Source organism: Fringilla coelebs (assembly GCF_963513975.1).
Source record: "Fringilla coelebs genome assembly, chromosome: 1".
Taxonomy (NCBI): Eukaryota; Metazoa; Chordata; class Aves; order Passeriformes; family Fringillidae; genus Fringilla; species Fringilla coelebs.
Genome location: NC_140028.1, coordinates 41,360,802 through 41,385,144, shown reverse-complemented (window position 1 = coordinate 41,385,144; position 24,343 = coordinate 41,360,802). Strand labels below are relative to the sequence as shown.

The following is a 24,343-nucleotide window of genomic DNA, read 5'->3' as shown; positions in this document are numbered from 1 at the left end:
CCCATTGGAAAATAAATTAATAAACACATTTGTAAAAATATGGCAGGCCGCAAAAATGCTGTTAAAAGATAAAAAAACCAACTCTTTGATTAGAAATAAATAAAAAATATAAAAAATAGTCACACACACTTTTTACATTCACTTTACAAAAACTGAGTGCAAAAGAAGAAAAAAAAAGAAATTGTACTGAAATAAATACAATATACTAACAGAGTGCATTGCTGTTAATACAAATAGTCTGTTGTGATTTTATTCTTTTTTTATGTCAGCTGGGAAAAAATTAGTGCAATGTTGCAATTGTAAATGCAGCATGGCAACCTACACCCTTTAGCAGTACATGAACTCCTAACAGATCCATCTGGAGTTTACTGCTGTTAAGTAATTTCTGTTGCCCAGCAGCTTTCACATCCTACACATGGATGCCCTTCACTGCCTGTTTGATACTTTCCAGCAGAGCTTTGCATTCGGGGGAATAGTCCCGTTCCAGATTGCTGTACATGTCTGTGAGTGTATTTACATATGCTTCGAAATTCTGCTCACTGATTGGCCCCTAAATGGAGACAAAACAGATTATAATTGTAGGAGGTAAAATTAAGGCCGAAAAAACCCAAACACCCAACCCCAAAGCATGCCAAAGGAGCAATATGGCAACTGGGGAGAAGTCATGAACAGGGCAGCCATCCAAATTAATGGAAGGGTTGTGGAAATTACAGGAGTTGCACGTTCTGGGGAATCCATGTTCTCTCCAAACAAGAAAAGGAGTTGGAGATATTATGGTATTATGGTTAGTGTAACCCCTTTTATTTTTCTTTTTTTTTTTGTGGCCTATTTGTCACGGGGATTGTGACTGGCATTCCCCCTAAGTGTCCTTTCTTAATCTTCCAGTGGCACTCTTGACATTTGGAAAGGGGACTGGAAACCTCTGTACCTCTGTGGATTTGCCCTTTGTTTGAAAGGAAGATGTGATATTCTTGAGAAGATGGAGCTTGGTTGTCTCCAGAAAAACCATCTGTATGAAACAGGTTATAGTTTTGATCTGGGAGCTAAGTCAAATGAGGATTCTCACGAGAGTGAAGGTTTCACTCTTTGTGCAGGGTGGGTGTTCAGACAGGGAGGCTTGAGGGAAAAGCCTGCTCTGCATGGTGTGGTACAGGGCAGAGATACCAGGGCTGGCTCATACCTGAAAACAACTGCACCTACGACCACACAGACTTCGTGATCCTGCAGCTCTGCAAAGCAAATCAGCCTAAAAGTGCTCTCTGCTAATGCAGCTCCAGTGCTCCTGCCAGTCCCTGAGCTTGCTCATCTGCTTCAAGTGCTGGCAAGGCAGTCTCAAAAGAAGGTGCTATCCTGCTGGCTGTGGGCTTACCATCTGTGGCAGCTGAATGTCAGCGAGACTGGAGATAAGGGCTTGGCTTAAGCCAGCTAACTCCTTCAACAGGCTCTCGTTGTTCTGCTCTATGAGTTTGTTCTCCTCTTCTATTGTTTTCAAATTGCTCTCCATAGATGTGATCTAAAAGAGACAGGCAGGCACAAACACAGACAGACAAACCCTTGGCAGAATTGTTACTGCAGTTTGAACCCAAAATATCAGCTGGGTGATTACGAGAGAGGCCATGATGAATCTGAAACTAGCTCTGCTTTTTTTTAGGAGAGATGCAACTTCTCCACAGAACATTCAGAGCAAAGGAGAGGTTGTATTTGCTCTGAAATGAGGGACTTTGCTGCTGGTTCATGGAGAAACCTTGTGGCAGCGAGGCACTAGAGAATGCCCCCGAGTGGGAGGAGGGAATTGAGCTTGGAGAGGAGGGTCAGTGGGGTGGAGTGTGGCCTCAGGGCTGGCGGAGGGAAGGAGAAAGGAGGTTGATGTTTTCATTGCTGTCCTGTTCTTACAGCATCCCTGCTGCTCGACCACAATAGCAAGGGCACGGGTATTGGGTATTAGCTGTTGTGCTGCTTTCCCGCCCTGCCCCTGGGTGAGCTCTGGGCTGGCTGGGATTAGCAGCAGGCCTGGTGCTGGGAACAATGAGAAAAAAATAGAGTGGAAAGGAAACTGAGAGGCTGAGCACTGTATTGCAAAGATGGTCTCTGACTAACAGAATGGCAAGGAGGGTTTTGGAAAAGGCAGGGAAAAGCAGTAAAGGTAGAAAAAAATGGTATCTTTTTGAAGTGAAAGCCCTGGGATATACTCAGATCTGAAAGCTTAGATGTCAAAAGCAGGGCTGTAAAAACAAAGCCAGCAATGGCAGGGTCTGGTTCCCTCTTGCCCTGCTCCTTGTCCTGGGAGCAGAAGCTCAGCAGGGCAGAACCAAGGGCTGCCATCCCTGTGCCCCACCACAGCTCCACAAGGCACTGACCAGTGCAGTCATACCCACAATTGTCATGCCCACCCTTCCTTATTAGCATGCACCTCTTTGCACTACTTAATTGCCTCCTGTTTGTGGCCACTTTATTTCTTTTGCTCATGCACAGCCACATAGCAAAGCTCCCCAGGGTGAGAAACCTCTCATCCACTACAACCCCTAACACCTGGCTGGGGTAGAGTAAAAGGAGGTAGGAGATTTATGGCTTCTGCTGTAGCTCAATTCAGGCTTTGCTGGTCAAGCTGCCTTCACCAGGGAGAAAGTCCAGGGAGAAGAAACTCCCTGCACAAAACTGCATAAACTGGGCAATCTCCATGCACAGCGACCACCAGAGAGAACCAAGTGTCCTGAGACAGTGAGCACAGCCCCCTGCAGTGCAGTTTGGGCAGGATATTCCCACAACTGCTGTGGTGTGCAGCTAGATTGTTTAGATCCAGCACAGGTGGCACAGGCTTCTACCTTGTTTAGACCATACACTCAGCAGTTATTGCAAAAACAGCAGGACTCAACGCTGCCCATTCTAATGTGGTGCAAATAGAGGGGGGTATGGTTACACTCAGTTTGGTTTAGATCAGTTTGGATCTATATTCAGTTCACAAATTTAATTTTATTTCACTCTTATTCTGAAAATTCTGAAGCTTCTGCTCGTGCTTTTACCCAATCTGCCCAGGTTATCTTCCAGGTGTATACAGGAGTCTGAAGGGATGAAGCTGTACGGCTCACTCCATAGAGCCACTATCAGCACATTGAAGAAAATTTAATCTCTCCAGTAAACAAAATAATGAAAGAGAATGACTCTTTTGCGTAACTCCCATCAAAATCCTCTGCTACACCATCTAACAAAAGGTATACATTCCTTACCAGCTGTTGCCTGGAGGCAAAATTCTAACTATTTGAATAATTGAAAGTGGGTGAGCTAAACTAGGAAAATTTTCTTAGGTACGCATAAGAACCCATTAAATTCAACTCTCATTAAGACTTGGAGTGGGTTTGTAAGAGGAATTATCATCCCTAAAAACTCAAGTCATGGGACCTCCCTGGTTTGGTAAGCAGATGTTTGGTCAACAATGGAAAATGGATGTTTTGTTTGGTAAGTATTTTTCATGTCTGCTTGCTAAGATTAGCTACAAACTGTCCTGAATTTGTCATTAACCAGATCTTTAAGACAATACCTGCTGCTCATTTACAGAAAACAACAAAAAAGAATAGCTTGGTAAAGGAAGTGCAGAGGAGACTACCTATTTTTAAACATAGCATTTACATAGCATTTATTTATCATGCTTTAGCATAGCATAGGAAAAGGTTTCACATTTATGGCATACCTGAGTTTGAAGTTTCATCATGTCGGCTTCAATTTTAAGATTGGATTCATTCAGCTCTTTTATTTCTTCATCCAAGTGTCTTATTTCTTCATCACTCTCAATACCTGTAAATAGTTGAAAATAACAACATCAGTTTAGGGTGTCCACATATAAATGGATGTATGAGTAACCAGCTGCATTACCTGATTACCTAACCTTAGCAAAATAAGCTTTTCAACAAATGATTGATCCTTATATTGTCTTTTATTTTGATTTTACTGTCAAAATTCTTTCCTTCCTATTAAACATTTATATGAGCTGAAACATAAATGGGGTTATCTTAGTCCTAACTTTTTCGCTTTTTCTTTTTTTTTCACTGCATCATGCAACTACAAGCTGGAGGGTACAGAAAGGAAAAATTGCCAAGAAGGAGGAAAGTTTATCATAATACATGAGAAGATTTTTATGTTGCTTTGGTGTGGGGAGTTTTTGTTTGTTAGGTTTGGTTTGGGTTGGGGTTTTTTTGTTTTGTTTTGTTTCAAAAGGAATGCAACAGCAATACTTCTTTTTCAGGAAATACACCAGGGCAACAACTTTGCTAGTATTATAATTGTTCACTCATCTGTACCTGTTTCTGATTTTACAAGAATCTCTGTGGGGGCAAGCTCCTGTGCTGAATAACTTCCATAAGCACAGCTTTAGTTACAGCTGATAAATAGTGACGTTTAAATTACAGGAAAGGGTGAAATTTTCAGAAAGCTAACAAGTATTACAAGGGGAAAAAAAAAATAAGGAAGCCAGTCTTTTTCATCCCCACAAGTTAGATAGCAAAGTAAAAAATCTTCAGTTCTTTAATGAAAGCCTTATCCTGAAAAATACTGAGCTTTAGCAGCTGCTGGCAAATGCATGTGCCTGTTTCTGCTTAGTATCACTCTGAGCCCAACTCTGCCTGGAGATTTGTGCCATTGTTGTTACTGCTTTAAAGCCTAGAACTGAGTCTACTGGGGAGCCAGCATGGGAAATCTGTAAGCAGTAATGCAACCGTTTTCCTCAGCAGTTGGAGGCTAAAGACTAAATTTCCTGAATCCTGGCTCAATGCCCAACTTGCTAAAGCACATTGTATAAGAAGGGAGACTCCTACACATTTCCCCCTGCAACTCTTTGGTAATTATTGCTTTGCACTTAGGTTAGCTAAATTGCACAAGCACTGCATGGATACTAAACCATGTAGGAATGAAGTTAGAGAGATGAGTCAATTTCTGCCCACAATATTTCTCCCTTCGTACCTTATTATTCAGACAGCTAAATCCTCCTGATCTGAAACTAATTGTTTATTAATTAAAAGACTATTGAAAGGATACCCAAATAAAAAAATAATGCTCTGGAACAAGAGCATATCCTCAATGTTCAGTTATCGATGTAAATGAGAATAATTTTACAATCTCTCATGCAAATATTTTTTGTTAGTCACAATTTTTTATTGCTAGAGACAAAGTACTGAGAATTAATGCCAGAATGGCATGAAGGGGCACAAGTGTAAATGGGAGTCAGGGCCCTTCTATCTAAATAAATGTCATCATTTTTTACAGATTTCCTTACCGCCACTTGCTTTAAGCTTGATAGTCATTAATTCTTCCGAAATTTTGCCCTTTTTTATGGTTTGTGCATTCAGAGGACAACCAGACAGGCTGAAACAGATAGGAAAAAAAACATTAGCACCCACTTGAAAATGGCAACAATCCTTTCAGGCAATATTATCATGCACTTGGACAGACCTCTGTACCTAAGGTCACATCAGTATCTCCATTATAGCCTGGCTTCAGGGAATGACAAAACTCATAAAGAGTCATTTAGCTGTATATTCCAGCTTGAAAACTGGCACAGAAATCTCAATCTATGAGTAAACAACTCTTAAGCATATTTCAAAATAATCAAAATTGCAGTAGCAGCTACTGTTAAGCTATATGAAGATGCATATACAGAATTCTTTAAATTCAAACACTTATAAACTGTTTTTATCAAGGGATTGTGCTCCAAAGGAGAGGAGAGGATGGTATTTAAAATGGCAAGTTTACTATCCTAAAAAAAATTAGTTAATGGGATGATGTCCACAGTGCCCAATTATTGTATCACTTTGTTGATACATAATAATGATCAATACAATAATAACTCTATATATACCCTATTGGCTGTAATAGCTTTTTTGAATGGTTCCATTATATAGTCAGTTTGCTTTTTAACCACTGTTCACATTAAATTACATTTTGCTATTTCAAAGCTTACAATTTCATCAGCTGGTAATTATCTGAGGCAATTTTTATAGCCCACTAAAGGGCTAAGAGGAATTGCACTGTCTTAATACTATCTTTATAAATAACAAAGAAGAAATACCCATATGCTGAAGAACTGGCAGCAGGATTTGTTTTTAGGTGTTTCTGAGTAAGGAGAGAGGGAAAATTTTGTTCCACAAGAAAATGGTTAATATGTGGGTGTGTGTGGGTGTGTGTGTAAAATTTTTTTAAAAAGAGAATCCTAACAGACATGGTATTTCCATATAGAAAAACAAACAAAAAAACCCCAACAAAACAGCAAAACCTAAGTTTTCATTAGCTTGGCTAAAAGCTATAGAGAAAGATGCTACTTCTTCAGTTCTAAATTCCTGCTTATTATCTCTGCCCAGAGCAGATAGCTAACTGAGAGATTGTTTGAAAGCCGTGAGTTACTTGTTAGGTTTCTAACGTCCTAGGAAAGGATATCAAGCAAAGTTATATTCTCTACGTCTTTTTAACTAATGTGATCTTGAGAGTGACCCAGTCTCACTCAGGACAGGAATCATCTGTACTATGAATTGCTACCAGCTAAAACACAGTTTTTACTGCTTGCTTAATTAGCCACAATTTACAGTAGTGTCCCAATGAAAAGACTTTTAGATGGGATGTAGGAAATAAAATTAGGATGGACTCTGACTGAATTTATTCAAATGGCCATGGGCATTTCTTGTTTCAGAGAAGTTGGCTCAAAGTGTTAGGAAGAAAGCAAAGGAGACAGAGAATGTAGACTTAAGTACTGTTAAAGACAGAAAACCAAACTTGCCAATCACACTCTTTGCTTACTTTTAATTCAATATGGTCAGATTATTTTTCACAGTGATAGATGGTATTTATTTTTGTTAGTTATATGTGTGACTTCTTCTCTGCAAGGATAATTTTCTTTGTAAGATTGTTGTAACTCCGAACTTTTTTAATCCATATAAGAGCTGCATGCTTATTGTTTTTAATTTGTGTAGCTTTAGCTGCTTAAATACAAAGTTTATGAGTATAACTTTTCCACTGGTAGAAAGATGAAATGAGTGACTCTTGGCTAAAGCTTTTCTGGTGACATTTTGTGGTGATATTTCTCTTTTCTTTGGAAGATATGCAGACATACAACTCCATATATCCCTACGAAAGAGCTCTACTTAATTTTAAAATGCATAGACACTGCACTAATCTGAACACCTTGGAAAGTCATGCCTCAATGGGAACATAGAAAAAGACGTAAAATTTAAGGCTCTCAAATTAATTCTGTTTTGTATTACTTTACCTGCACTGTTATTACTCAAATGACTTTAGTACAGTTTATTCTGACTCTAAACTCACATGTTGCCAATTCAGAGTGGAATGTTAAGGAAAAATGAAAAGAGAAAACACAAAGTTATACCTTCTGTGGGTGACAAAAACATTATTAACATGACCCAGCCCGTTGCAGCCTGGCAAAGGACAGTGTGGCAGCTCCTGTTTGTTCAGTTTCCAGGATAGCGAAGACCCATTGACAGGACTCTCCTTCTGTCTCTTGGCAGCCAAAGGACAACCAGAAGCAGTGCGATGAGAAGTGTATTTACCTGATATGTGACCTTGGCCATCACAGCCTATCACTGGGCATCTACAGAAACACAGCAAAAGAACCCTCATTTTCACTGGAGAGAGCAGGCAAAGGCATTCTCAAAAAATCCCGAGAAAATCATTCTGGCTGCCTTTGCCAGAATGGAGTAAGACTTGGTCCCTGTTGGCACACTGTACCAGAGTATCCAACTCTTGTCAAGCTGGGTTACGGTGGTTCAGCTGATCTTAAAATAAGGCAATTTAAAATACAGCTGTAGAGACTAAGGAAATAAGACATTCATTTAGATAGTATTTTACTGGAAAAGAAAATTGAACTTCTATCATGGGCAAAAAATCACGTTTCTTCAACTGTATGGAAAGTCAACATTGTCTCCTTTCTATCTGGGTTTCTGGTGTGAAGAAGAGGGTGAGTTCCTGTAACTGGAAAACTTGCATGGAATCTCATGCAAATACTTGCAAAGAAAGGAGAGGGAATTTTTTGTGCTGTTCTGTCAGTGTTATGCAGCTTTGCATATATAATTAACAAGTATTAAGACAATATTCCCTACAACTAAGTCTTCACTTTTATATTCTGGCAGTTATCATTTACAAATTTTAATGGAATGTGCATTCAAGCCAGGAATGTAGTGAATCTCTACTGAGTTTCCAGTTTTCACTTTAAGTGAAATTTTCATTCATAGATACAGAAAAGATATGAGACTTACAGATATTTAAGTTCTCTGGAACATATTTTTAAGGTGTCACTCTGATTTAATTAGCTGACATGTTTCACCTCAGTCAGTAATAATTTTCCTTCATTTTGCCAAATTTTTCAACCCATTGGCGTAGCACTCTTTAAAATAATTGGAGCAATACAAGCAGATGCAGCGATCCTTCCTCACTGTTCAGTCTCCTAGGTGATGGACTCCACCAACTCCACAATAAACAGAAACACTTGGTTTGGTTCCAGATCTGGGCACTATTTTCACATGGTTGAGATTAACTGGGGCATCTCCCTATTGTTCCTCAAGTCCTGAACTCTCCCAGGCCATATTCCCCCCTCCACTGGTGGTGGACCCCTGCTTCTGTACTCACTTAAGTTCAGGGTCTTCTTTTTCTTCCTTGGTAGGAGTGACTTTGATACCTCCTTTCCTGGCACGAGGACAGCCAGACAAGCTGAAAGAAGCACACAGAATAAGAGCCACCTCTTTCTGCTGCTGCCAGCCGAGAGCCCTGAGCACTGCAGCCCCATGAGATGTGAAGGTTGTTACCTTCTGTGGGATGCATAGTTCCCTGTCACGTGGCCAGAGCCGTCACAGCCAGGTGTTGGGCACCTATGGAATAATATAGAAATTACAAAATATGGTCACAAACATGCAGAGTAAATAATGTGCACAATCTATATTTTGTCTAGAGGGGAAGAAAGAACAGCAGAGCTTTTGCTGAATAACTAAACCTACCTTTCGCTGTTTTGGTTTTTTTCCTTAAATAAGCAGAGTCCCTTTTTTGGGGGAGGTTTTTTTTTTTTTTTTTAAATAGCAGAGTTTTAATATGGAATGTGAAATATATTGTATATGATGTGTTGATTTATTTACTTTGTATCAATGTTTGCATCAAACATTTTTCCTTGTACAGAATCAACATTACAAAGAGAAGAAAAAACCAGTTTGATATAGATCTATCTGTAAATTTGCTATTATGTGTTTGTTTATTATTGGTATGATGTTTTCAGGTAGAGATACAAATAAGCACTTTGCCAGTATTTACAGAAAGGGAAATAAAAGCAGAGAAGCAGTTTTACTCTTGGCCACCAGTAGACGGTAGCCAGAATTTGAATTTAATAATTTGTGTATTCTAGCACTGTAAGCATAACACAGGACCATCTCTTTCTTGCTTGAGATTCAGTTGGGTGTTCAGCTGAGCAATTGGATTATGCTTATTTCTCATAGTTAAGGGGTTGCTCTGTGTATGTGAGACAAACAAGCCTTTTTAAGTATGAATTTTTAATACTGAAACATCCATAGAGTAGAAAGAAAAAAGTCTGCTGGTTACTGTGCTTTTGCCAGCAGTCTGGCAGGGTGGACTTCTTGCTTGCTGTGCCCCAAAAGCTGCCTTGGGTCAGTAGGTCTTTCCACTCACTTCTGTGGGGTTTGGAGCAGGACCTCATTGGTAACACCTCCCATCTCAGAAGTACAGAGATTTTCTTTTTTCTTTAATTTTTCTTTTTTATTTTTTTTATTTAAGGCTGTTGTATATCTGTGGAGTGGTTTGGTTTGAGGTTTTTTCAGAGAATATTAACATACCTCAGCAAACAAAGCAGCACCAAAAAACATTTGCCTTAGAATTTATGCCAGCCTTTTCTATGTTTCTGTATTACACAACACAAAGTTCTTATACTAAGCAACCCTGAGGGACTTTGAAATGCTATTATTTTTACAGAGTATCAGAATTACATAAGGAGTTGTGCCAAATAACATTGTACTGAACCATTAAGGAAAGTTGCAAGGTTCAATATGTTCTTAAAGGTCCCAGTTGTTACTGAATCTTTCCTGAGTTAGAGATTCGTGATTTCATCTTGTCATTGGTAGGCTGCCATGGAAAACACCTACAAATATAATGGTAATAGCACATCTGAGAGTGCAGGTGCATCTCTTCACAGAATATTTCAAACTAGTTTTCTGTGAACAATTAATTTGTCAAAAATCTGACTTCTTTTGGACATGAGCAAATTTATGCATTTATTCAAACAAAATTCAGCATTATTTCGAATCAAGAAAGGGGTGGGTTTTTTTAATATAATATCAAAACATTTCATGATGACACTTAGTGAACTATTTTTTTGGTGGAATGAATTGCCTCACACTGACAGCAAAGGTAAAGGTGGGGGTTTGCAGAGTGCCTGGACATGCTTGACTGTGTAGAACTAAATGTTGACCTGTTTAAGTGTGGGACAGGGACTGGGCACAATGTCATGTGGAGCAGGCAGCAAGGGCAGATGTCTGGAGAGTGTGAAAGCTCACAAGTAAATCCAGAACACCTGCCAAAAACTAAGGAAATTAATTTTGGCTACTTGTTTTATCTGATGATCACAGATGGAAGGGCTCCCTGCATAGACCGGAGGTGGACTTTAATTCAAGAAAAGCTCTTTGGGTGAGACATTCAGATCGAAAAGTCTGGGAGTTGTGAATATACTTAGAAAGGACACTGAACTAAATTTTGTATCACCCCATCTGTAGTTACCACTTCTGGCAGCAGACAGATTTCCAACTCAATTGGAGTCCAAGCTATTCTGGAGGTCACTGAAGATTTCAGGCTGAAATATTGTCAGAACTAATGAAACTGTAAAAGGATATTTCAGATGGGCGACTGACAAATAAGTAAAAAGCTTCATTAGCAAGACTTTTAATCTTGGCCACTGGGTTGGGTTTTCTAAATATTGGTTATATCTTTGTATGGGTTGTGAAATTCCAGAACACAAAATACACCAAAAATCTATTGCCTTTCAATTAGTAAAGCTGGGGAATTTCATCAGCTTTTAAGTGGTGTTTGGACTGGTGCCCCAGCTCAGGGAGTCATCCTCTATAATCAATTCCTGTGCAGAGCCAAGAAAATAAGATTTACATCGAAGGGCCAGAGGTCTCAGGACATCAAATTAAGAGATGTCAACCCTCAGGTGGGTGTAGGTTACAAGTTCTTGTACAATTCTTCCAAATCTGTTATTCAAAAATAAATCTCTCAGCGATTTCACATATAAATTCTTGCAAATGGGCATTGAGTACCTCCTATTTTTCCCTTTCTCCAACAACAAGATTGCTTTTTCTTTAGGAAAATGAACTACAACTACATGTAAAATTTAAACACTGAGCTGCAATTTTAGGAGCATTTCTGGTACATTTTCTCCCTCAAAAGCTCACCAGAGGTATTGGATATGACCTGTAGTCAAGGCAAACCCATAGAGGTCAGCTGAGAAAACCATTTTCTGAAATTGTTATACCGCCTATGGAAGGCAGTATTACTCAGTACAAATCAGCATCAATGTTTTATGTGGAACCCATGTAGAAAAAGTGCTACAATCTCTCCCAAAAATTGACATTTAACCACTGCAAAAATGAGTCTAAGGGTAGGACTGACCACCTATTCCTAAAAGTTTCTGAAATGTAAGTAAATACCTCTCTAAAGTATGCATTTAAAATTATTTAAGGCTAGATAAGCAAGCTCTTGGATTAAATAGGATATCAACCACAATTATCCCTTTTAGCTTTCAAATCTGAGTCATCATCAAACTTATGTTTTAAATTGACCACCTCAGATTGTTCTGAGCAGCAAGAATCTCATATAGAAATTTTCTTGAATTGAGTCACAGGCCCACTTTCTGAGCAGATCCCCCTTATTTCCAAACTGTGGATCACATGGAAGCCTTGTATCTTTGCTGGCATAGAGTTTCATAATTAAAGCCAAAATCTTATCTTGATTCTGGCAAATTAAACATGAATAACATTTGGAAAAAATACACAGCTTTTTCATATTCATGCCTAACTACATGAGGGTACTTTCCTGGCCTGATTCTATGAGCATTTATGCCCTCTGCTCACACAGCAATGCTACAATTAACTATTGCTATCACTATACCAGAACAAGCACAATTGCAGCATTTTGGAAAAAGATTTAATTTAGACAGAAGCAAACTTTTGTTCAAAATATCACCTGAACTACGTTTGCAAGAACCTAAATTAAGGTGGTACATTTGTGAAAAATAATTTTATTTAGCCTTTTTTCCTTTTGCAAATTGTCTGTGAACAGATTTTGATTTTTGCTCTTTTTCTAGTTAATTGAAATTAAATGCTAACTGCGTTATGCAACATATTTCTGTCTGTGAAATGTCCATGAACTTTGACTTTGTCTTTCACAACTCACTTATTATACATGGCGTACAGTGTGCAGTTTGTCATTTAAGTCATATGCTGTTGCTCCTCTTTCCTTATGGCATGACCAAAACTCTAGAAGCTTTAGTGGAAAAATAACCATATTGGTATGCAAATTTACTTATTCACACATGAATGGGGCGGGGGGGTGATGCATGAGGAGCAACTATTCAAAATATTTGTGTGAGTGTCTTTGTATGGCAGAAAGCCAATAAAAGCAGGGACAAATATATATGACTCAGCAAATGACTTCAAATTTGTCAGCATTTTTGCAAGCCAGTTCCTTGCTAACCGTTCTGCTCTTTTTAAAACAAACTAAACATAAATTTTATACCTTTGAGTATCAGAGATGTCAAAAAATGCAGCATTGTGCCAGTGTGCCAGTTTACCTACTGGCTTTGCAAACTGCTTTGGACAGCTGCCTACATAAATGGTCTTTCTTTGCTATTTTGCTGCATCTCCTGTACATTCAACTTCATAGCTACCATCAGTTCAGCATTTCAATTATAACTGAAGCTGCAAGGCTAGGGAATGAGACCACTAACGTTTGATCTGGGGAAGCCAAACACTGCTCCAAGCCTAAATGTAGCCACTTCTGCTATTAATACTATTAGAAAAGGAAAATAGTCACATGATCAGACTTTATTTTCTTCTATCTTGACTAGGGATGAACCTAAAGGACAGAAAGGACAGTCACGGGGTTCTCCCCTTTTTACATGCATTCATGAATTTTTCCAAGCCATCTATTATGGGATCCAATTTACGAGTTGCAGAGGGAAAGCTATGAAAGAACTCTAATTATCCTTCCCTTTTCCCCACATCCTTATTGACAAAGCCAATTCAATAACTAGATGACTGGTTGCCAGTGCCTCTCTTGACTACAGATTTTTGAAATATTCATATGTCCCTATACATCTGTCTATATAGCAAAGCCTGCACAGTCCTTTTGTAAGTGACATTTCATGGTGAGAATTATGCCAGCATAAAATCATATGACTTGATGCCTGCTTCAGTGGCATTAAACTCATAGTATAGGGTAGTGACAAAAAAAAAAAAAAAAGGATTTGCAGGTATTCTGGTCTCATTTTTAGATTTATTCTAACTAGATTTATTTCTAACTAAATAATTCCAATTATTACTATCTGGATCAGTTGACAGATCCATTTTACATATTAGATATTTTCTATTCCTCTCTGATTCAGAAATACTGAGAAAACTGCATCTTTCCTAATTTTGTCTCCCCAGGCCCTGATTAGTTAATGAAAATGAAGGGGTACAAGAATAAAGAAAGACAAATGGAGAAAAGTAAACTTTATTTCACTCAAAAGCTTTCAAACCAATTCACTACACTTTTCAAAAAAAGGTGTGATACTGCTCAGGGCAATTCAAATTTACAACTCAAATAACACAGGGAACATGTTTCTCGAAGATAAAGAACAATAGCATTTTGCTATTGCTAATACTTACTTGAGCTCCTGAGAGTTAGCAGCCATAAGGGATTTTAATGTCTTGTCAGCTAATGGGCACCCAGAAACACTAAAAAAAAAACCTGATATGAAATATTTTACTAAACCAAAGCTTTTTTTTTTTTAATCTAAAACAGCAACATCCAGACAATATATTATTTATATTAGTTAAAATTATACTCTCAAATATTTAATCTTGACAAAGAAGGACAAACATAAGGATGTGGTTCTCAAATCACTAAAAAAAGTGTGTAGTTTGGGACAAAGGTTTCTAGCCCCTGTAAAGTTTTGCTATGAGGGGACAGTGGTGCACAGAATCCATCCTTTATGTTTCCTACATGAAGGACAGCTAGAGGATCTGGTCCACGTGGTTGGTAGAAGGCAGAAATCATTTCCACTCTGTTCCCAATGGAAATGGAGGAAATTGTTGTTTCAACACCGAGGTTGACAGTAGGCTATTTTGAGAAAAATATTTAATATCCTCAGGTTATAATAGCAGATTATGAATTTAAAAGTCATTCATAAAGAGATATGCAAAAACCTCATTTATAATCAGATACAACAGCATCTGTATGTACACTCAGGGAAATGCAAGCTTCACTAAATGACTTTTCTGTAGCTGAGAAATGCAGCTACAGTAAGAAGCATATGCTGCTTAACTGCCTCAGTGTATTAAGTCCACACCTTTACAAATATAAAAAAATCAGGAAAAACAGCCGCGTTTTTCTGTGGATTATTTTCTGCAAATTGTTTTTGAATACTTATCCATGGTTAGTACAAAGGGGTTCAAAGATGACAAGAGCCAGAAGTAGCTCTATTTCCTGTTTTAGGCTTCCTGTTGTTTCTTACCTGCGGTGTGAGGCATAGTTTCCTGTTACATGACCACTACCATCACATCCTGGGGTTGGACAGCTGTGTAGGGAGGAATGAATGAGAAATTAGAGTGTATAAAATGCACCACATAGCTCACCACACCCTGCAGTGAATTATGTAATGAACCTTAGGGCAATCACGTTCATCATTACACACTGTCACGACACTGCAGTAATCTAGAAAACTTCATTCTAGTTTTTAATTATTACTTGACACACAGAGGGAAAGAATTTCTCCTATTTCCACAGTGCAAATATTTCAAACCTTTATTTTATCTGCTAGAGTTACCTTTGCATAGGTATTTTGCTTATAAAGTGAGTTCTTAAAAAGACTGTTTTATTATTGGCACAAAATTTTCACAGCAGTTCATAAATGCTGGAGCTGAAGTTTCTGATCTGACCTCAAGTATAACATACTGGAGGCCAGAGAACAGTAATATTTAAAATAATTTCTTTCACTTATGACTAAAATAAGACACCTTCTTTAGAAACATATCCAATATTTATTTACTGATACAAGTGAGAAAATTGCTTGCAGAAGACAAAGCATATCAATATCAAACATCTGGAGTTCTGAACGAGAAGAAAACTTTCTCAAGCTGTTTCTCAGCTGAACTGAGAAGTGATAAAAAGGTTGTTGTTGTGGTTTGGGAATGGTACTCTCCAAATTAATGTTCCCACCAAGACTGTCTAAACCATCGGCTGCTTGCTCGCCCCCCCCTTCCTCCTTCCCCTACAGGCTGAAGAGTAGAAGTGGAGGCACAAAAGGTAAAAGCCACATCTCAAGATAAGAACAAATCACAGGAAACAGCAATGAGATAACAAAATGAATGGTAACAGCAAAAATATCCATAAGAAAGTGCACAAGATAGGCAAATGATTGCTCAGAACAGAACTGGTGTCACCCAACCCTGCCTTTGTCAAGTTTACTTGACTGTAAGGAAAACCTTCTCCCTGGGTGAGGTTATAGAATAACCACCAGGTCCCAGCCACCCCACCTCCTGGCTACTGCAAAATTCAACCCTGTCCTGGCTGGAACCAGGTGTATGTTTAACTGAACAGAAATGCTCATTTAAACCAAGAGATGGAGGCATGCTGGAGAAGATGTTATAGCTTCTCTTTTTCCTCAGCCCTTCAGCTGTAACACTGAAGTCAAGCTGGGATACAGTCCTCTGCAAAAGAGGAAAGATACCAAGAAGGGCAACTTGTGCATGGAGAGGGAGGTGAACTAAATATACAATTGTCCAGTACTTTGAAACACTCTAACCAACCCTGGAGAGTTGCCTTATAAAGAACAGTTTTTCTTTCACTGGGAATATGGATAAAAAGGGCAAGCAGGTGCTGCACAAAAACTGTTAGCTAGTGCTCCATGCTAAGGAAAAAAGGCGTGCCTGAGATGCTCACCTGGCTACTTTCTCTGAGCTGGCAGAATGCTAGGAAGTTTTTCAAATCTGTAAAAAAGCCTTAGGAAGACATCAGCCTCATTTTCACAGCCCATTTCAACCTGAGCCATGCTGTTATGGTCAACAAAATTAACATGGAAAAATAGAAAGCACATACTAGACGGTGGGATTCATACAGTAGTTTGCTCCAACTGCGTGCTAACCATGTTCAAATTTTTTTCTCTGCAAGCGCTTATGTCATTTTAAAAGCTTCCTCATGATGGAGCCAACTGTACTGACTTTTTCAGTAAAATATCTGAGCTCAGTGGGATCACAGGAATGTAGTCTGATCTCTATATTGCCTATGGATTCTTCTGATAAATTAAAACTGTTCTTTATTTAATTTTTGGCACAATTACATTTTAGATACCTGTCTTTAGATGCTTTTTGAACCGCTGTAAGTTCATCATTGCCCTAGTTAATACTTTGGTGTTATTATTTAGGAGGGCGGAAAAGTATATTACAGGTATCTCAAAACAGGTCAGTATCACAAAGGAATAAATACTACAAAAGAAAAGCCATTAGCCTCCAGCAAATAAACTCTCAGTGATTCTTGTATGCATTTGTTTTAGAAGGAGAGGCAAGACAACCTGACCTGTAGCAATTTAGGTCATGAACTATGGCTGCAGATATAATGTGGTGAGTAGACAACATGCAGACTGCATGACATGGGGGGAAAGAATGGCTCTTCACAGCAGCTTGCCCCAGGGAAATGTAAATTCTAGAGACACAGGCAGATCTAACAGCCTCAGTGCCACCGAGTCTGGAGAGCAGGACACAAGTTGGCATGATGCGACTTGTTTATTCATGGGTGAGCCTGCAGTTATGGGCTATCATCACTAAGTGATCTGGACCACACTTGTTCAGAGAGACCTGCTCTGCTTTGGGACAAAAATAAAAGTGCCATAAATGATTGCTGAGTCCTTGTTGACTATTACAGTGAAAACTCTGTGTTAATATCAAAATGATATTGATGTGAACCCAAAGGGATTCTGTGAAGAGCCTAGATGAGATTTTTAAAAAGTGACTTGTGGTATGAGCTGCATGGGACAATTTTAGTGAAAAATTCTAACCTGATGCAAGCTGTTTTATGCAGACAGATTTTATAGAATTTATTTGCTGTTCAAGATAGTGAAGTTTTGGAACTTAACACAGAGCAAGTAGATCTCAGTAACTGGGAAAAGAGAGCGTTAGCCTACAGTCCCAGGGCGTGAATTTCTACAGCCACTGGATTTTCAGCAGGACTGAATAACTAATTCTGCTTGGAAGGAAGCAGATGAAGGACTTAAACCTGCTTCCTACAGGTTGGAAAGCCCCATTCTGTATTCTGTCTTTTTATGAACTCTGCATGTTTTCTGTCTGAGAAATCCTAACTGCTTCTACACAAGTTCTAAGCAATGGGTCTATAATGACAATTGTTCAATTAAAGTTTATTTAATTATATAAGCATTTGCAGATGCAATCTGTAGCATGTTATGAAACTGTGTGTTTTGTAGAAGGAGTTAAGTGCAAGTGCCCACTTGTTACCTCTCTATCTGAGGAGTAAGGAGTGGCACCCAGTATAAATTTAATCATTAATCTGTCCAGACCCCCAGGCACACTGTGGCTTGTCACAGCCCCAAACTTCATATCTGCATACCCACAATGTGGAGCTAACTACTCCCAGGGAATTGTGCAAGCCTCCCTGCTCAGCTCCTGCAAATCTACTTCAAAACAGAAGTCAGAACAGCAGCATAGCCAGTCTTTACCAGGGCAAAGGAAAATACAGCATTTTTTTGTGACTCACGTGATGAGTTCCTTTTTGAGATCTCTTGAATGGAGCTTGGGTTTAGGACTGGGTATGGAGACATCTCCTGGGTACTTCTTTTCCTCCATGTTTTCTGGAGAGCTCACTGGATCTTTCTGAAATATCAGATGAGAATGTAACAAAAAGTTTCTCTTTTCAATTCCTCCCACACATTCAAGTAACAATTTGCCACGACAAGAGAACCTCTTTTAAACTTAAAAAAAAAAAAAGAATTTAAAAAGAAATGAGGGAGAGAAATTAGGAAAGTTTAGTGCATCATAGTTTCAGGTTCTTACAGGTAGACTTTTAAGAATGTTCTGTAAATATTTCTGAAAGCAGATGCTAATTTAAACTAGTTTAAGCAGAAATTTGTGTTTGTTTTATAAGATGGTGATAAAGGCCAAAGAAAAGTACACAGAGAAAAAAGAAGTGGTTGTTGGTAGAGCCAAACTAGACTTTGGCAGTTATGTTCTATTTATTTGCTGTGTAAGTACATTGCTGACTTGAACACGATTGGTGTGGCCATTGCAAAGCTTTTTAGGTCTGTGGAATGGAATGTCCTGTTATCTTATTGAAAGAGCAGATTCTTGTTAAGATAAAAATCATAAAGAACAAACAACTTTGAAGCTTTCTTAATAGCAGGCTGTTAAGGGTAGTTCTTGATTTCTACTATTTGTAGATCTAAATCATCACTGCTACCATGCTGTTTGGTGGATGGTATGTGTCATGAGCATTTGCTCCATTGGGAAGGCATTTTGGAAACTTGGAGTCCTGGTAGGAAATTGCATTTTTGTTTTCTGAAAAATCTTTTTTTATAATTTCAAAATAACTTGGTTTCTACTGTTTTGAGACTTAATGCCTTCAATTATTATTGTCTTTATGAAAGTTAAGTATTTTCTTTCTGGAGGGATGCTCAGTAGCTATTTTATCATTCAAGAATTCTCCAAAGTTTATGGCATCAATTATCATTCCTCTATGAATCCCTTCTTGGACTTCACGTTGGTTTTGTGATTCTATTCCAGCACTCAGGTGTTTCCCAGAGATTACCATCTGCAGGAGCAGAAACTGCTGCCCATGGTTGAGAGTGGAAGGTCCCAGACTCTGCTAAACTCACGGTGCTGGTGCCATGGATGCTCTGGGCTTGTGCAGCTGACAAATGTGCCAGGACAGAGGAGCAGGCTTGTCTGCAGAGCTGTTAACACAGAGTGCAGGGCTGAGTGGAATCTGGACTGAAAATGGAGTTTCTGCCTCCTGGGTCTTGTAAGCTCTGCAGGGGTGTTTCTTCTGATAAAGCTTCCATATGGTCCTCAATTCTGGCAGCTCATCTTTGCCTGTTTTGAGGCTGGATCCTCAATATGACTTTCTTCTGCGTTCTGCTGCTGGCTACCTACTGCCTACTGTAACTCACACTTCACATACGTATAGAAATTATGCCATATTATTGCTGTATCAATTACTACTGGTTTTTTCAACCACATTTGTGGGGTTAATTTTTTTGAGAATAATCTAATCTGATACAAATATAGAAAGCAGAAATACATATATTCAGCTTTACTAAACACACAGTAATTAATGACTAATTATTTTAAATAAATAGAAAAACTCTCATATGTTTCAGGCTTGGGGAATTATATTTCTGAAGGAGAACTTCAGATAAGGAACAACAGAGAAAATTAGCAACTACATAAGGTCTTGATGTTAGTGCAGAAATAATAAATGATTGAAAGTCTTCCAGACATGGGAACTAAAATGCTAAAATGCAAAAGTGGAAAAATGGATATCAGCTTTGCTCAAGATCCAAGGAACATCAAAGATATTTTCCGAAGTTGGGTTAAATCTTGTTCCCAGTGGCATATAGGGGTAATTCTGGTAGTGGTATATAGGGGTGATTTTGCCATGGATATTTGAATTCCTGACTACTTCTATCCACAAGTTCTGACCAATCTTTCTTACAAACACATAAGTGCAAGCCGGGATCATCACTGGCACGAGTTACTGTAAAATCAAAAGCTCCCCAAGGAAACAAGCAAAAATGCTAATCCCCTGTTGCCAGCTAGAAGGGATCAGATGTCAAAATAACTTCAAAAAACACAGATAAAATGGTTTCCACTTAATTTAATGGAGGTTAAAGAATGGTGGTTTATCAGTTTCCTGTCTATCAACTAACTCTGCCGGGCTACATCTGCATCACTGAACTGATGTGTGTTTCTAAAAATTTAAAGCATGCCTTGCCTGGATCCCCTGTATCTAAGCCAGGCATTCATCAGCCTCTTCTACTTCTTTTGAGAGAAGCCTAGATTAGGGGGTGGTGAAGAGGACACTCTAGCACTCTGTGATCCTGATCTGAGGACACTCACCACTGTGATCCTGATCTGGGTCATGTACCTCAGGATGCACCTGCAGCACACCAGAATTGCCATAACTGTTTGTGCTATGTTAATATTTTCATATGTGTAACTTATATATGTGTAACTTGTTTTCTTTGTTTTAAACGAAAGATATTCTGATCTTTCGCTGGTGATGGACCAGAAAATTTGTGTGTGTGTGAGTGTGTGTGTGAATTATTCATCATATCACTGTTTGATACCTGCTGCACAGAGCAGAATGATGGAGAATTGTGTATATCCAAGGCTTGACAAAACAATACAGTATTGCAGTTCACAGCTTCATTTCACTGAGTCATTTAATAAAACCAAAATTTCATGGTGAAGACTGACTGGAGTACACCTATAGCCACCAGTATAACTGATATAGAGTGTTTAGAATTGCAGTATTTTCATTTTCTATCTTTAAATAATTAGGGGGTTTTTTTCAAATCTTAATGGTGAATTTCCTGAATTGAGCTTTAAGATTTCTAATTTTTTTAAACTAAAGCTTTACACAAACATACGTACAGAAACAACAACAATTTTATACTGGTTTTTTCCTAGTATACTTCCCAGGAGTAAGGGAGATATATAGACATTTAAATAGGTGACTTCTTTAGTCACCTTTTCATTTTCTTAGTTCCTTGAGGGACACTTGGTGTTATTCAAGAAACATAAAATCTTCATATGTGTAGAAGCTGCAAAATCAGGACAGTGCAAAGGAAATGCAGGCGAAGGAATAATGAAACTCTGCCTTTCTAGAACCTTACATCACTACATGTGGCCCAAAAGGGGTTGCATCTGCCTGAAACACAGAAGGTCAGAAATAAAGAAGAAATATTTTTGATCCACTGCACTTAAGACTAAAAGTAGAGCATCATATCTTGGCTTGTGTGCTTCTCCAGCTATTTATCTTTAGAGGGAGAGATAATCCTTTGGGAAAACACCTTTAGCACTTCTTTCTTTGTGGTATGTTGGGTGATGATCGTTACAGCTAGTCAAGTCCAACTGTATGTACAATTTTTCCTTTTCCATTTGAATGGATTTATAGTTAAATGCTATTAAAATCTAAAGAATTTCAGACTAAAAGAAAAATCAGAACCACCCCAATTGGTCCAAGCACTACTATTTCCTGCAAAGAGCATGTGTGTATTCATGCATGCACACTACTGAAAGAAAGCAAGCAATGATACTCCATTAATGTACAGATGGAAGTTTATATTGATTTCAGCAAAGACCAGAACATAATGGTAACATGAATAACAGATAATAGCATCTGGCACTTTTAACATTTTTAAGCCCTGAAATCTTTGGAGAACTGACAGTTGAACTAACTGACAGCTCTAGTTATTTCTCAGCGCTTTCCTTTTGGAGAGATTTTGAGCTTTTTCCAAATTCAGATTTATTTTTTTTAAGGGGGCATCTGGACAGGCTATTTTGCTGAGAGAGAGAGAGACAATATTTTCTGGAAATTACCACCAAAATTAAGCGACTGTTGTGCATATGAACCAGATAACAATGAATTAGAAATAGATATAATCAGTCATTTTCTTTGCATAAGGATAACTGCCAGTCTTTGATTTTGAAAACAGAGCCTCTGGCCCTGTCCTCACTGGATGTATCAAGGCTCCCTGGGACAGCAAAATCTCAGCAGAGATCTGGGGCCAGATCCTCAATTAGGGACAAAGTGCGCAGTGTCAAAGCAGCAAGTGCAAGGGACACCAGTGCCTGAGTGCATTGGACCATAATGTCATGTCGGGTAGTTTAGTTGCCTCCAATTCCCTGTGCTGGAAAGGGACAGGGAAACATCCATACACCCATCCTAGCCTTGTGAAAGTCAGGCATGGACTGGGGGGGGATGTGGAGGTGCTCCTGTCTTGGCTCTTTTGCTGAGCTGTGATGGCAGCAGGGAGGAGGAGGACATGGCAGGTCCCCTGCCAAGTCTGTGAAACCCCTTGATCCCGGCAGCAAGGCAGTCCTACCAAAGCTGGGTGTGCTCACTCATCCTGCAGCATGAATGGGGAAGGGCCTGAGCCCTCAGCCTCCTGCTTCAGGTCAAACCCGCTGCAGAACCCGGGGACACGGATTGTTCTGTCATTGGTGAGATAAAGACCATCCCTAGCCCCAGAGAGGAGACTGCAAAGACAGCCCAGCCTCCAAGAAATGCAAGCTTTTTCAGTGGACATATTGCAGTCTTCTAACCCGTGCTAATAGTTTTTTCCTCATGCAGCTGAATTATCTTTAAATTCCAGGTGGTTTTTGAATTGGATGTCTTGATTCCCCAACCTCCATTGTAAATAGTTTTACCCCATCTATGTCTTCTTGAAGTGTCAGATTTGATATTTGGATAAAAGATAATTTCATATTGATATAATGATCAAATTCTATTACTAGATATATAAAACCAAACAAGGAGTAAGTAGTATAAAACCTTCCAACTAGGACATCTTTTATTTTTTTTCTGAAAGCTGTAACCTAGGCTTTTATCTAATCAGCCTTTTAAAGAGCTGGTGATCCCTTCCTGATTTAAGAAAAATGAAAGCAGCCCATATCCTGAAAGTCAGGCTCATGAGAAAAAAAATATTAAATCAAACTTGCCAGCAAAGTAGTAGAATAAGGGAGAAAGGCCATAGTAGATTATGCTGCCTTGTTTTCAAGACAGGATAAACCAACATGAAAGAGCAAAACAGAAACAAAACCAAAATTAAGACAATTAATGATTTGGAAGTGACACTCTAGAAGATTGATCACGTAAGTTGCAAGTAGGAGATCTAAGACTCAGCGCCAGAAATTTATTAGAGTATGTAAAATATAAAGTTTTCCAGTGAAAGAATATTACAGACAAGGTTTTAAGAATGAGTTTAAATTATTAGATAGCAAGTTATCTGGAAGTCTAAAGAGTTGGTATGGAAAAATTTTCTTTTGTTTCAGCGTGAAAAAACTCTCTTGGTTTTTTTTTATTTGTTGGGGTTATTTTTGTTTTGTTTTTCCTTTTTCCCCTGGTGATTGCTAGTCCATTTGGGTGTTTGTGTTACAAGACTGAGCCATTAGGAACAAAATTTAAAAAGCAGACTCTAATGATGGTAACCTTTTTTTCCCTTACCTTAGAGACTTACAGACATTAACAAGTAGGCTCTGAAAGCAAGATTTTCCAAGGTGAGTAACAGGGTTTTTTATATCCCATCCAAGAGACCATTAAAACCAGATCAATGTTCACAAGCCTCTACCTGTGGAAACTGATTCCCTTTAAACAGTTCTAGATGGCCATAAAGACTATCATATGGTCTCTCATGCAAGGGAAAAAGTCACTCAGAAATTGAAAAAATACCTCTTTTTCTTCTTCTTTCCTGCCATGGGTCTTGCTGTAGTTGATTGGTGTATCCCAGCCTTCCTGTTCACAAAGTGCCTGGTAGAAGGCTGCATTTACCAGGATGCTACTTGCTTTGAAAGGAGAAGAGGAGGGAGTGGGAAGTGCTGTGCTGGAAGAAGTGAGAGGCATAACTTTGTCTTGGCTTCGATTCTTTTTCATGCTCAAATCCAGTGTGCCATTTTCATCCACTTCTATCTCAGCTCCCTGACATGCAACAGGAAATAGAGACATGTTTAGATATGGACGTGGTAAGGCTGTAAAATAACCATGTGGTGCTTTTAAGGGATAAATATAAATGCACGCTTTTATTTAAATTTATCTGAATCTAAACCCAGCTTTTCGATTTATGTCAGTTAATGTCCAACTCTTAGGCAGACTTAAGAATAGCTTCAGTAATGGTATCCCTGCATCTCAGCTTAAACATAGTAAGTAGAATTTAAATAAGATGCCACTAAACCATAACCTATACACCCTAAATCTAGTTTTATTTAAAAAAAGTTTAGCTTTAAATCTTCTTGATCTTTTCACTCTTACAGAGAACTATGACCCCAATTCACAGTTAAAAGCATTAATGCATTGTTTAGGTCATCAACAG

The 24,343-nt window shown here is 38.6% G+C and overlaps 1 protein-coding gene across 2 annotated transcripts in view; it reads right to left on the bottom strand.

The window, feature by feature from the left end:
* Nucleotides 1-409: 409 nt before the first annotated feature.
* Nucleotides 410-24,343, bottom strand: part of ST18 (ST18 C2H2C-type zinc finger transcription factor) — a gene marked incomplete at both ends in the record, with an annotated part of 163,959 nt that continues 140,025 nt past the window's right edge. For both annotated transcript variants that reach the window (XM_084209842.1, XM_084209841.1), the window contains 11 exons: nucleotides 410-550; nucleotides 1,370-1,513; nucleotides 3,686-3,789; nucleotides 5,264-5,352; nucleotides 7,364-7,585; nucleotides 8,620-8,700; nucleotides 8,796-8,858; nucleotides 13,914-13,982; nucleotides 14,762-14,824; nucleotides 18,013-18,128; nucleotides 23,707-23,952. In XM_084209842.1, the coding sequence (XP_084065968.1) occupies nucleotides 410-550; nucleotides 1,370-1,513; nucleotides 3,686-3,789; nucleotides 5,264-5,352; nucleotides 7,364-7,585; nucleotides 8,620-8,700; nucleotides 8,796-8,858; nucleotides 13,914-13,982; nucleotides 14,762-14,824; nucleotides 18,013-18,128; nucleotides 23,707-23,952 (1,338 nt within the window). The remainder of the gene's footprint in view (nucleotides 551-1,369; nucleotides 1,514-3,685; nucleotides 3,790-5,263; nucleotides 5,353-7,363; nucleotides 7,586-8,619; nucleotides 8,701-8,795; nucleotides 8,859-13,913; nucleotides 13,983-14,761; nucleotides 14,825-18,012; nucleotides 18,129-23,706; nucleotides 23,953-24,343) is intronic.